The 14,880-nt window shown below is 44.7% G+C and overlaps 1 protein-coding gene across 1 annotated transcript in view; it reads left to right on the forward strand.

The window, feature by feature from the left end:
• Positions 1-14,316, forward strand: part of LOC311356198 (FERM domain-containing protein 5-like) — a 48,316-nt gene extending 34,000 nt beyond the window's left edge. Inside the window, exons 6-15 of the mRNA XM_084475958.1 lie at positions 3,004-3,101; positions 4,185-4,308; positions 5,441-5,528; positions 5,921-6,009; positions 6,117-6,180; positions 7,591-7,682; positions 7,848-7,922; positions 8,133-8,201; positions 8,582-8,688; positions 13,650-14,316. Of these exons, the coding sequence (XP_084332084.1) occupies positions 3,004-3,101; positions 4,185-4,308; positions 5,441-5,528; positions 5,921-6,009; positions 6,117-6,180; positions 7,591-7,682; positions 7,848-7,922; positions 8,133-8,201; positions 8,582-8,688; positions 13,650-14,284 (1,441 nt within the window). The 3' untranslated portion in view covers positions 14,285-14,316. The remainder of the gene's footprint in view (positions 1-3,003; positions 3,102-4,184; positions 4,309-5,440; positions 5,529-5,920; positions 6,010-6,116; positions 6,181-7,590; positions 7,683-7,847; positions 7,923-8,132; positions 8,202-8,581; positions 8,689-13,649) is intronic.
• The last annotated feature ends 564 nt before the right edge of the window (positions 14,317-14,880 follow it).

Genomic DNA, 14,880 nt, shown 5'->3' on the forward strand with positions numbered 1-14,880 from the left:
AAAGTCCCAGAGCCGTATCTTGTTGCTTGTGGTCAACAGAACTGCACTTTAATCGTTAGTATCTATGATATACAGTATATGATTTTTATGGAGTCAAATGTCTTAAATAACTTAAAACGAGTGAGGTGAAGGGAACAGACAACCGCGAACGCTCTAAACTCATCATTACACAGATGATGGTTTTAATGAAATAATTTATCATGAAAGTGGATTCTTCTGACCGTGGTAGCTGTTTTTATGAGGAACATTGGATGTCTGCCGTGGGTATGGGTCTATTTCAGCAGACAACGCCTGGAGCTTCTACCTCTCTCCCTGGATAGTATTTCTCACAACACATTTAACACATGGTGAAGGCTACAATGGATATCATAGTTTTGTCTCCGTAAGTGAATGTCAGTGCGTGGGCATGGGCATGATTGGGTGTGTGTTTGAGCGTGTTTTTGTGTGTTTGTGCATGTGTGTCTGTATGTGTGTGGGTCTTTGTGCATATGTGTGTATGTCATGTGTGCATGTGTGTGTGTGTGTGTGTGTGTGTGTGTGTGTGTGTGTGTGTGTGTGTGTGTGTGTGTGTGTGTGTGTGTGTGTGTGTGTGTGTGTGTGTGTGTGTGTGTGTGTGTGGCCTGCCTTTTGACAGCCAGACAAACTGCTGTGAGAAGCAGTTACTGGGCAGAGATGCCAGTATATCACATAAATTCAACTACAGCCCTGAAATAAAATCTCTCCATTGTGGAGCTGGGACCCTGGCGTCTTTCGCCATCTGCTTGTGCTCAGCATTCTAAAACACACACACGCACATGCGCACACACACACACACACACGCACACACAAGGACGTACACATACAAATATACATATTCTTATGCATCCGTACAAACATTGCCATACATATACACACACATACTCACCAAAACATACACACACATAAGCGGCCAATCACGAGCCACATCATTATAAAAGCGGAGGTGTATTCCTCAGGCATCTATGACCTTGAGCAGCGGCGTTGGATATGATTGCACTGTGTGCACGGCGTGCTGGCTGGGAGCAGGCGCTCATCTGAGGTGGTTTAGTATGCAGAGGACCACGCCAGGTGCCTCTGTGGTGGAGTCCCACAGGAGCTTCAGACAGCACAGCCGTCATACGTCAGTCATCTGCATCTCCTGCTCTGTCGCTCTCTATCTTTGTCTTTCTGTCTAGTTCTCTTGTCTCTCTCTCTCTCTCTCTCTCTCTCTCTCTATTTCTCTTTCTCTGTCGACCTCTGTCTCTCTATCCTTCTCTCCCACACACTATCTCACTCTCTCTCTCTCTCTGTCTCTTTCTTCCTCCCTCTCTCCATCCTCCCTCTTTCTATCTCTTGCTCCTTCCCCTCGCTCCCTCCCCTGCCTCCCTCTCTACCCCCCTCTCTCATTCTTTCCCTATATCCATATTTGTGTTGTCATGTTTTTTTCCATTTGGCAGAACATGAAGAGGCTCACATATATAAGAGTAATATAGGTGCTATTAGCTCACATATATAAGAGTAATATAGGTGCTATTAGCTGCTATCATAGTATCATTACTATAGGTGCTTCTATCATACTATCATTACTGTAGGTGCTGCTATCATTACATCATTACTGTAGGTGCTGCTATCATTACATCATTACTGTAGGTGCTGCTATCATTATATCATTGTAGCAATGTCCATGCTACACACCACCTAGGTGGCTGCCACACTCCACCTAGGTAACGTTAAATGGGCTCCTCCAGACAAGGGCACAGGGTGGTTGTCTTGAAAAAAATTGTATGGTTTGCAGACAATGATAAATGATGCTGGGGCTCCATGTGGAAATGCAGGAGGTCTCTCTCAAGAGATATAATGATACAATGTAAGCAACACCTTTAGAATTGATAGTATGATAGCAACACCTATAGTAATGATCGTAGGATAGTAATGATCTAATGTTAGCAACACCTTTAGAATTGATAGTATGATAGCAACACCTACAGTTATGATCGGGGAGTGTGTGTGGAGCTGGCTGGTTTAACCCACTGATTGCTCAATGTGCAACAGTTGTGCAGCCTCCCCCAGCCCCAGAGTCCAATCAGTCTGACTCCGGCCAGGTGAGGCTACTTAAACCAGCCATCATCCACACACACTCCACGATCATTACTGTAGGTGTTGCTATCATACTATGAATTCTAAAAGTGTTGCTAACATTATATCATTACTATCCTACGATCATTACTATAGGTGTTGCTAACATGCTATCAATTCTAAAGTTGTTGCTATCATACTATCAATACCAGGGGCGTTTCTAGGCAAAGGCAATCTAGGTGATGTCTAGGTTTCCCCCTGTATGGTGGGGGGGTGCTGTCTCCATATATATATATTTGTATTATAAAATTTATTATTTTTCCCAGTTTTCTCCAGTTTTTTACCAGGTGTGGATTTTCAGTTCACCAGCTGTCAGTTCACTTTCTGCTTTTATTGACATTTTTTCTGAAGATGGTGATGTTTTTTTTTACTAAGTGCGGGGGGAGTTGGAGATCTCTCCTAGGGTGCCGGAATGGCCAAGAAGCCACTAGGCGTTGTAATCATTACATCGTTAGTAGAGGTGTTGCTACCACTATCATTACTATCAGTGTGGCTACTATTACATTATTACTATATAGGTGTTGCTATCAAACTATCATTACTATCAGTGTTGCTACCATTACATTGTTACGAAAGGTGTTGTTATCATTACATCATTGGTGGGATAGAAAGTAGGGAGAAGGAGACAAAGCTTTTGTCTCAAGGCAAGAAGAAGGAACACACACACACACACACACACACACACACACACACACACGGCCCTTGGGCCCTTTTTGCGGATATATTGAGAAGCCTTCCTCACCAAACGCAGTCTATAAATAAGTCATTAGCCCCCTGTGCTTTAGATCTGCACAGTGGGGAGTGGTTTGGTTCTGGTTCTCCATATAACAGACAAGAACCTGATGTGTGTGTGTTTGTTCTGGTCCACAGATACCTGGTCTTCCTACAGATTAAGAGGGATCTGTATCATGGCCGGCTTCTGTGCAAGACCTCGGACGCTGCCCTACTGGCTGCCTACATACTCCAAGGTACACGTAATTAACTGTTAACAATTAACTCTATTTAGCTGGTTTTATGCCCATATATAAAACCTAGTTCAAAAAGGCTATCATGCTGAGTATGCTGGGCTATCATTGAGATGCTGGTGGTTTCTTCTCCATTAGCGAGACGTTGACCTTTCCTGCGTTCTTCATTTTTCATCTGAAAGCCCGCCCACCCCCCCTTGCCCTCACCTGCCCCTAAGTTGGGTGTAGGGCTCATTGGCATTCAGCGATTCACCGATGTGTGTCCTGCAGCGTACATACCTCACTGTGTCCTCGAGTGTCCTTATACCTGCGACAGGAAATGACTCTGCGCTGTATTGCGAAGCATCTCATCAGCTCCCACTTCAATTACAGTAGGGTGGAGACATCTGGCAGCGCCCCAGGCTTCCACTTTACCACAAATTTAGCTTATTGCGTTTGTTTAAGAGCTTTCTGTAGAGCCATCTTTATCTTTGTTTTTTATACCTAGTTTTTCTGTTATATATAATGCAGTATATGGCAGATTCGCTTTGTCAATGATTTGATGATTCAGTGATTATCTTTGTTTTATATGATAGCCATTATTGTAAAGTATAACCATAATAATTGAACGGTATATTCATCTCTATAAGTGCGTATATATGTTTTCATATTATGGTCCTGTTTGCTGGTGCTGCAGCAGCGATGTTTATATTTCACATAATATATTTTCCTGTGTGGAGTTGTAGCAGACACATAAATACTTTATATTTATCTTTCTAACTGTGTATCATTCTATTGTTGTCCTGTGTGGTGGTGGTGTTGTAAGTGCTCTTTATATTCAACGTATAGAAAGTGTGTTTACCTAGCTGTATTTATATCTTCATGTTGTTCTCCTGTGTGGTCGTGGTGGTGTAAGAGCTCTTTATATGTAACGTAGATAAAGTGTGAAAGGTATATTAAATATATAGAAAGGTACGTTAAATATAGAAAGGTTGTCCATGTTGTCCTGTGCGGTGGTGTTTTTGCAGCGGAGCGTTCTATACTTAACATGCATATATGTATATGAAGTGTATTTATCTCTGTATGTCATTGTCCTCTGTGGGGCAGCGGAGATCGGAGACTACGACCCAGGGAAACACCCCGAGGGCTACAGCTCCAAGTTCCAGTTCTTCCCCAAACACTCGGAGCGTCTGGAGCGCCGCATCTCAGACATCCACAAGACTGAGCTGATGTAAGGCGACACCTGGCCCCCGCGCCGTGTTCTCCTCGAGGCAACCCCACCCCACACATCGCCACCCACACCCCCGTACCGGCCAGTGTGCCAACCTTCAGACACGCAGACCAGCCGTCCCTCAACCAAAGGCCAGCAACACCACCAGGAGCAGACAACACCTGGTGCTGGGGTCAGGGCTGTTGTAGAAACATGACTGCTGAACAAAAGTATGAATTAAGTAAAAAAAAACACCAACAGATGTTTTCTGCAGGTAGTGTCAGCTATATATTCAGGAGAGGACATTTCCAATCCAAACCATACCAACCACAAAGTTTATATTCAGTATGAAAGACCAGTGTCACTAGATATTAAAGGTAATAGATATGTTATTTGAGATGACGCCTTTTATGCTGAGTATTCGCCTGTAATTGTATTCCTCTTCCTCCTGCTCTATGATACTGTGTGTGTGTGTGTGTGTGTGTGTGTGTGTGTGTGTGTGTGTGTGTGTGTGTGTGTGTGTGTGTGTGTGTGTGTGTGTGTGTGTGTGTGTGTGTGTGTGTGTGTGTAACCTTTCATTGAAGCACTGTGTCATGACTTTTTCAATCCTCATTTCCTTCCTGTAAACAAACCTCTCTCGTCAGGCCCTTCATTTTCTAGTCTCTTTCCCCTTCTATGCGTCTATCTTGTTATCTCTCGACTCTCCCGCAACTCTTTTTCTTCTCTGACATCTTTTCTCTCTGTGTAACGGCTCTTTCTCATTGAAACCAATAATCGCTGAACTATAGCGTCCTCTAGTGTTTATCTGTGTTATTTTCCAAAGGGAAATATATATTTATACATATTTTTAACAATAATTTTGGCGACATTTCGTTTTCAATGCCATTTAACCAAAACTAATTTAAAATTTGTATAATTACATAAAAATGAATTCCTGAATTGAACAGGGCTTTGTTTCTCTATGCCAAGAATTGAAGAAATTCTAAAGGGGAGTTTAGGTTGCAAACCAGTCGGTCTTGCCAGGGGCAGAAGCTCCACCAGAGCACAGATGATTCGGCCCACTTATGGATTTGTTGGCTTTGCAGGACGGGGCTGGAGCAGGCTGGACACGGTTTGATGTGTTCTGTTTCTGTGTTCTGTTTGTTCCCACCAGAGGACAGTCTCCAGACACATCCGAACTCAACTTCCTACAGAAAGCTCAGAGTCTGGAGACGTACGGCATCGACCCTCACCCCTGCAAGGTAACGCAAATTCATGTTACTACTGTTGGAAATATATATACTATTATATTGTAGGCCTTCTATAGTGTTACTTGTTTTACGTTGTACTATATTGTTGATATATTAAATATACGATATGTATCAGTGATTTTTATTGTGGTATTATTGGAATGCATTGGGATATTTGGTGTGGGTATAATACTTTTTTTACTATTTTACAATGTGCTAATTACCCGCTCTGGTCGATAGTCTCCCCAAGAGCAGGTCACACTGGTGTGTGTGTGTGTGTGTGTGTGTGTGTGTGTGTGTGTGTGTGTGTGTGTGTGTGTGTGTGTGTGTGTGTGTGTGTGTGTGTGTGTGTGTGTGTGTGTGTGTGTGTGTGTGTGTGTTAACGATGCTTCTGTCTGTCCCAGGATGTGTCTGGTAACCCAGCCTTCCTGGCCTTCACCCCGTTTGGCTTCACTGTACTCCAAGGAAACAGGAGGATACACTTCCTTAACTGGTGCGTGTGTGTGTGTGTGTGTGTGTGTCTGTATGTGCATATTTAATTTGTCTTTGTCTCTGATCACATCATGTCTCCGTCTGCCCGCCCGCCCGTCTCTCCCACAGGGATGAGGTGACCAAACTCAAGTTTGAGGCAAAGACGTTCCATGTTTATGCTAATCAGAAGGAGGTGAGTGCATGCATGATTTAAAACATCACTCCAATGTCTGATCCATGCTCTCATAGAGAACCAGACGAGGAACAGCCTGTCTGATCCATGCTCTCATAAAGAACCAGACGAGGAACAGCCCACTGATCCATGCTATAATAGAGAACCAGACACTTCTCACAATAGAGAAGTGTGCTTGAAGACACAGAACAGGACAAGACCCAGACTTTGTCTTCGACTATATTGCATCATCTAAAGTATATCCACACTGTTAACAATGTAGTTATTCTGTCATTTAGCAAAGCTTTTTAATAAAAAATGGAAATTAGATTTCTGGCTAATTCGTTTTGTTGGATGATACTTGGTTAAAGGCCCCTACCCACTAGGTGACAACCCCCTCAATAATGTGTCTGCCCACTCAGTCAGGGAGAGGGGGGCTGACGTCAGCTCTGATAAAGTGGTGTAGTGAGGGGGTTTCAAGACACGCGATTTTGCCGCCAGGGAGGACAGAGTTGGGAGAACAATGATTTTTCCGAAGCAGTTTAATATTATCAGGCCGAGGTGCAGAGTGTAATTATATATGCACTGACACTGAAATGGACCATTACTGTGTCAACAGCCAATCTGAAGAAAACGTCAGAAAAAAACGTCCTGTGCGTTTTTTTACGGGATGATATCTGACACATAAACCATTGCTTTTCTTTTGGTTGTAATTGGAAATGGCTTAGATTTGCTGCTTTTCTATTAACTAGAGCAGCCAGAGCTTTTATCTAATCTACAAAAACACAGATTTGCAATGGGGCTTGAAATGTCTGTTTCAGTAGAAATGACTGTGCCGTTCTTTAAAGAGGTGTCGATGAATCCAGAAGCTATTATATAAATATACCTAGCGGACCACATTCTGATCTGCAGAAGACGTGTTCCCGTGAGATTTTTGCAAGTTTTTGTAGAAGGCGCAGATAATCAGACAGGAGGAGAGTCTTCATGTGTGTACCTCCACATGTTCGAAGTTGCCTAAAGTGGAGATTACAAACCCGTCAAGACCGGTCTTGTAGTGTGTACTGCCGAAGTCAGCCCCAACTTCAGAAGTCTTTGGACCTAGAACGGAACCCCCCCCCCCTAACCCATCGCAGCAGTATTTGCTTTTCAGTTGGCAATCCTTGACTTGTCATGCCATGTCAGTCATGCCTATGATGCATGTTCAAAACAAGCCCATAGGTTAAGAATTTGTATCCCAGAACACATGCCACATGCCTTTGACCCGAAATAAAACACATTTCTGTTGAATGGGAATAGCCAGAATTTGTTATGGTAAGTAATCCACACTCATTTCATGCAGTCCTATTGGTTCAAATGGGAATTTGACTTGCATATATATTTTGAGTCTCACGCTCAATGAGTGAAAGGTGGCCGCTCTGTTATGTGTTTCAGGATAAGAAGATCATCCTGACGTACTTTGCTCCTACCCCGGAGGCCTGTAAGCACCTGTGGAAGTGTGGCGTGGAGAACCAGGCCTTCTACAAGTCAGTACCACCACCACCTACTGGCTGTATACCATGTCATGTAGATGAACATCACTCTCCCATACACAATTCAATTGCGTTGTTTGAGGGACCAATCCTTTTTCATAATTTAAAAGAATATAACAACAAACACTATACATGTATCTTTATCCCTCTCGCCCCCAGGTTGGAGAAGTCAAGCCAGGTGCGCACGGTGTCCAGTAGTAATCTTTTCTTTAAGGGAAGTCGCTTCAGATACAGGTAAGATACTGTCTGTCTGTTTCTGTTTCTGTGAGTTTCTGGACACTTTTCTGTACAGCTGTTTACAATGCACTCCTCTGTAATCTGGTCTTAGTCTTAGTTTACAATCAAGCAATCAAGCAATATGATGTGCTTGGTTCTATCTCTCTAGGGTAGTGATGTGATGTCAGTCTTAACGTGTGTTAACATGATTACTCTTCATTCTTCTAGTGGAAGAGTTGCAAAAGAAGTGATGGAACAAAGTGCCAAAATAAAGAGAGACCCCCCTGAGATCCACAGGTGAGACCTTCACCCTCTCACCACACTACAATCCCCCTCACCACCCTACTAACCCCCTCTCCACCCTACTAACCCTCTCACCACCCTACTTACCCTCCCACCACTCTATACAAACCCTCTCACCACCCTACTAACCCTCTGACCACCCTACTAACCCCCTCACCATCCTACTAACCCTCTCATCACCCTATTAACCCTCTCACCACCCTACTAACCCTCTCACCACCCTACTAACCCTCTCATCACCCTACTAACCCTATCGCAATCCTCTTCCAACCCTCACAACCCTTATAACCTCTCACATAACCTTCAATGACTTGCACGGTGCAGCTCTATCTGTGTGACTTATGAAAGTGTGTGTTGTATGTGTATGTGTATAGGGCTGGCCTGGTCCCTAGCAGGAGCTGTCCCTCCATCACCCATGGCCCTCGTCTGACCAGCGTTCCCCGCACTCGACGGAGGGCTGTCCACATCTCCATCATGGAGGGTAACTTACACACACACACACACACACAAAGACTTACGTATATCTAATCCGTGTCGTCATTACTCCATTTAAGCATTTGTTCTCTTGAAACAAACCCATGAAATGCGCAGACACCACACACACGCATGGGGAGGGCGCATACACATACCCACCAACTTGCACAACCATGCACAGAACAAACTAAAAGTTTGTCCTCCGTATGTCATTCTTTCCGTTCATAGATGTGCTCACTAGAGCAGCCAAGGACAAAAACACAGACTTCCTCTCAACAGTAATTTGAGTGCCTTTGTCGCTGAGTGTCTTTGTCACACTTGCGCACGTCAGTCACTCTTTCAGTCGTGAGAATTTAAAGTGTTCGTTGTCTTGGTTGTCTTTTACACATGCTCTGCCTTTCTCCGTCTGTCTTACACACACACAAAAGCCGAACAACATTGATCTGACGGAATAACTTCTGTGTGAGTGTGGTTTCTGTTTCGTAGTCAAAGTCACTTCCTCAAAAAGAGCCCAGAGCTCAGCCTAGCCTTGTGCTGTCCCCACTATGGAACAACTTGAACAACACAATATCCAAGAAATGCATTACTACTACTAATGATAATACAATCAATTCAACTTAAATATATGTGAAGTAACAGTTGCAAGAAACATTGGGATGGGGGAGGGGGTGCATGGAGCAGGAGGTCATTTGAAAGATTGGGCTATTTGTCCTGGATGTGTAAGACGTGTGAAATGTGAACTATACTGAATAATAGGCTACATTAGCACGTAGCCTTTAATTAGCCGGCAAAGTTAGTTAAGAGTTAGAGTTAGTTAATTCAGATCAAATATTACCAAGAATATCAATAATTTCATTACTAAGAAGTTATGACCTCATAGAAACACAACTTGCATTCCACATTTTGTAGAGCTGACATTTGTTTAGTGCCAATCATGTGTTGGATTGATAGATCATAGTGAAGCCCTTCAGACTGATAAAGGGCTACATAAATATACATTTATGTATTCAATGTCTGTAACCCCGTTGTGGGACACACAGTGGTGTAGTCCAGGGTATACGCGGGTATATGCCGTATACCCACTTATTTTTCAGTCAGCATTGCATATACCCACTTCTAAATCCCCCCAGATATGCACCATTCAGTAGTATCTGCAAGCCAAATTGCCCACTTTTTCCCTAGGATGGTGAAGCCATGACACACGCTACTCTGCCTCTTATTGGCTAATACTCGCTGCCTTTACTGATTAGATTGGTTAACTGTAAGCATGACGACGAATGAGCCAATCGGAGGGAGAGAAGGGCGGGTCATGCCGAGGTAAATATTGCTAAAGACAAATTTATTTTTACAAGTTTACTTTAAATGATTTGCCTTTAGGATTTATAATGAATCGGTAAGAGGAAGCGAGCTATCCAAACAAAAATTTCATTTGACAATTTCAAACGTCCTCGTGAATCAATATCAGCCAGCAGCTCAGCTAATGTTAGCGATGCTACACCAGTGCAGTTAACGTCGACGCCCGCTCTGCCCCCCACCCCCGTCAGAGAGGATGCTGTCAGTGAAGGAGATGCTGCCTCTCTGCCCACAGCCAAAGATGCCGGTACAACTTCGGATGAAGACTTTTATAATAGTGGCACACTCTGGCCCACGCTATGTGTTGCAAATCAGCTGTTCAAAGACACAGTTTACAAAATAAATTACTGACTTACCAAGTGAGAGAATAGGTGTCATTCCAGGAATAAGGAATAGTTCACTCAAAATGCATAGTTGTCTCTCACTAGTCTGTGGGCCAGTATTGGTTTAGTAATTTCATAATCCTTCCTCCCTGAGATCAAGCAGCAGAAATTATGTGACAATGAGCAAATACTACTGACGGATTTTTGGGTAAACTAAATAGAGTAGTCTCACAACAGGGCGTTTTTCTGGGCTGCGTTAAAAAAGGGCAAACATTTAGAGTATACCCACTTCTCCAGGGACCACTACACCACTGGGGACACGTACACCATCTCAATCGATTTGTGGAGATGTTTTAGCATAGGCCTGTACACAAATTATTCAACATCATTCAAGGGACACACATCAACACCAACTGCACCAGAAACACCTAGAAGACCGCTTTTTCCCATGAGAGGGAGATAAAAGGCAACTAAACAGATACCAGACACACAACAAAACTGGTGTAGCAGAACAGAATCGTCAAATTAAATATTAAGACAGTTCAACAAAATAAAACACTTGAATTTGTGATACTGCTTGAAAATAATTTTGCCCAAAAAATATTGGTTAAATTAATTTGATTAAAACAGTCAACAGTTCCTAACCTTACTCTTCAATAGCGCCTAGATGTGCCCTAAATGCTCCTTGCAGCTGTGTGTCATCAACTACAACAAAAGAGTGGGGCTACAACGGATTGGTAAAAGAAGATGTGGCCAAATGTGGTGAAGAGTGGTGGTAAGGCGTTGGGTGTCAAATCAGCATGCAACGTATGTAGCGTCAATAAAAGGAACTGTCCAAAATACTAGAAAGTAGATTGATCAAATAAACAATGTGTCCGCCAAGTGTAACACTGTCAAACTTTATGAGGAAGTTTGACGTCCAGGCTCTGGTAATTGCCTGCACAACACTGCTCCCAACTGTGTTTGTGTGTATGTATGTGTGTGTGCAATTTCAATTGCGGTGTGATTGTTGGTGGGGGGGGTTTGAGACTGCGTGTGTGCGTGTGCGTGTGCGTGCCGACTACCCCCTGTGTAGTCCATGTTTTTTTCTGTCTCTTGGGTATTTCCACTGTATTGGATTATCCTTGTCCTAAGAATAGCCCTGTGTCAGAGCACGCCATGTGTCACAACTGACCACAGGCCAGGCCATTAAAACAGACTGTGGCACAAAGCGGAGCACATTCCATGACCTTGTGTGTGTGTCATTCTCTCTCTCCCTCGCTCTCTCTCTCTCTCTCCCTATCTCTGTCTCACCCTCTCTCTGTCTCTCTCTTTCAATCCCTATGTTGTTCTGTCTAACAAGCAAGTCAGTGCAGCTGAGGTATTACTAGTGTCGTAGCAGTGGTTGTTACTCAAGAGTCAGGGGCTCAAGAGCGGTTCAGTGACAAAGAGAAGCAAAGAAGAAGAAGAATCGGGAGGAGCTAAAGAGACAGTGACGACAGAGAGAGTTTCAAAAAGAGTTCCATGGACCAGGTTGACGCTGAGAAAGTTTTAGAGTTAAACACCACACTGCCAGCGGTATTCTGTAAGATAGCTAGGGTTTCGGGGTCCCACCGGCGTAGTTTTCTGTCACCATGGTGAAGTGTCTGATCCGGATCAAGACCAAGGTGAACGTGCAACTGTGCATGGTCAACCACTGCTACCGGGACGTGAGGGTCCGCGTGCTCTCCCTGGGGCCCAGGCTAATGGCAAAGGCCCTAGGGGTCTTCCCGCTGTTCCCTTCTCTCCCCGAAACCTCCTCCAGCCCATCGGGGTCTCGACTGGGGGAGGGGTCGTCCGCTTCGTCCAGGCTAGGCACCCCCCGGCCTGGGGGGCGCCGTGACCCCCAAGGTAACATTGGATCAATGGAGTGAATATGACTTATGTCGTTTATAATGTTGATTCTTTGAAGGCAATATCTCTCTAAAGAAGTTTAAGGTCAAATAGGAAGTACATAACGGTATAATGTTAGTTATAAGGAGCCAATATCTCTTAAAATATAAAATAAATAAAATACGTACAAAGGTTAAATTAGGTAACGGGGCATATCGATCCACATTTGCCTGGACAGTGTTGGTGTGGAGGGTTGTTTCCTGTTTGTTGGCGGGGGCAAAGTGTGAACGCTTGTTTCCTGTGGTTATGTGTTCTTGGTATGTGTGGCACTAGGTGTCCATGAGGTGTCCCGTTACCAGAGGCTTTTGGACGTATGGATTTAGGTTCTCACGCCCCTTACAATCCACAGCTGTTTTTGTAACGGCTGTAGATATATTTACCAGGGGCTTCATTCTTTGATGGGCCTACAGTTTGATATAGACATGCACACGGTGCTAATAACCTTCTCTTCTGAGGCCATGAACATAACATGAAGGGTTTTCAAAAACAAATTGATTTCCGAGGAGGCGTGCATCTTATTTCCAACACGAAAAAATAGCTCTCTCTATTTTGATTACACATAATAGCGAAAGCATTTAGACCCCCTCCCTGCCATTTGGTTAGCGGTTCATATCCACTTGCGAGACGTTGCACCATGTCTTTTAATACGTGCCTCAAATAGGTGCCTCAAGTCCCTATTTGCCTCTTTTCAGGGAATGTACTTCATTGAAAGGATGTTTCTGTCTTCGTTTTGGACAATGTTTTGAATCGTCATGGCTACAGAGCAGCAATCATATATTGTCTCTCAGACTGCAGTGATTTATTGTGCATAAGACATTTTAAATATTCTCAGGGTCTTGCAAAGGATCTTTCCAAGCAGCATTATCAGTTAACCTCATTACAGTGTGTGTGTGTGTGTGTGCATGTGGTTGTGAGGGAGAGGGGTTATTGAGTATGTTTAATGCCAGGGAGTGACTTGACAAGATTAATGTTGAACTAATGTTCAACATTGTGTGGGTAGGTCGGTCGGTCGGTTGGTCGGTGGGTGGGTGGGTGGGTGGGTGTCTGCGTGTATGGGCCTGCTTTAGCCAACATACACACTCACACAAACAAATAACACAGGAACACCATTGAAAAATGGTATTGACCACTCGGTCATTGCCACAATGACCGAGTGGTCAATACCATTTTTCAATACCAACAAACTTTGATTATCAACGAGTAACTTCATATCAGCTGCATCCATCCATGTTATTGATCTTATTTTTTCTTATTTTATGATTAAGATTCCAGATTCCATTTCCTTTTCCTGTCACGTTGTTGCCCTCTAGCGCATTGCATTGCAGTTCTGCAGGAAAAAAAAACGATTAAAAAACTAACTGAATGATTGCTTGGCGCGCAGGTCTGGAGTCGCTCCGGGACAGCGCCCATTCCACGCCGGTGCGCTCCGTCTCCCACGGCGACACCTTCATGAGGCGCTCGCGGGGCCACCTGGCGGACAGCAGGGAGGCGGGCCCCTCGGGGTCAGGGGTCATCTCGGACGAGGCCTACAGCCCGTCGGACAGCGTGCTGCCCACGCCGGTGGCCGAGCACGGCGGGGCCGAGGCGCCGCCGGGCCGCCACCTCAACGGGACGTCCCGCGGGGCCGGCGACGAGGAGAGGGGGGCGGAGTCAGAGACGGCCCTGGAGAGGGGGGGCCCGGGGGCGGAGCCGGGCCCGGGCAAGAGGGGGGCGTCGCGCGCGGGGGGGAGGAGCAGCAGCAGGACGTCGACCCCCGGGGGCGCCGGCGGGGACGTGGAGGAGCTGAACAAGTTTGTCCTGAGCGTCCTGCGCCTGTTCCTGGTCACCATGGGCCTGCTGGGGGCGCTGCTGCTGCTGCTCCTGCTGCTCACCGAGTCGGACCTGGACATCGCCTTCCTGCGGGACATCCGCAGGACGCCAGAGTTCCAGCAGTTCCACGTGGAGTACTTCTGCCCGCTGCGGCGCTGGTTCGCCTGTAAGGTACGCTGGATGGGCGGCTTCCTCGTCAGCCCATGAGAGAGGAAAAGCAAACTGATTCTCCCTGCTGAGGACGGAAGCCCAATCAGAATACAGAACAAAGACAGTGTTCCAATCACAAGCCAAGGACCGCCCTCTTTTCCTCTTATTAAAATGTTGTGTGTTTTTTCATATTTAGAATTTTGTTAAAAGCGTTACTCACAGGAAGCTAAAACATCACCTTTTAATATAGGTCATTTTGAGATCATTTTGCTTTGTCACGGCAACAGGGTTTTCACAGGGTGTAAAGCCGAAAGGAAGTTCAAGGCAGGAATAATTTTTAGAGAAAGAACATATTATTCAAGTATTGGGTTGCCTTCATTTTTTATTCATGTTTTATGTTGTCAAATTCTTGTAAGAAAGGGAATGAACGAGATGTTGGTCTGTGTGGTTTGTAAGACTTGGATTGACCTGTGGATTGATCAAGGATGAGAACATTTAAAGGAAGAAAAGCAACAGTATGTGGGCCAACAACACAGAGAATATCACCATGTTTGATACCTGACCCGAAAAAAACTAAAACGTATGTATGGCTGCTGCTAAGAGATGAAAGTGGAGATTAAAGTCAAACTGAAAGTGTTAGATGGGAACAGAGT

This window comes from Micromesistius poutassou, assembly GCF_964030765.1.
Source record: "Micromesistius poutassou genome assembly, chromosome: 12".
NCBI lineage: Eukaryota > Metazoa > Chordata > Actinopteri > Gadiformes > Gadidae > Micromesistius > Micromesistius poutassou.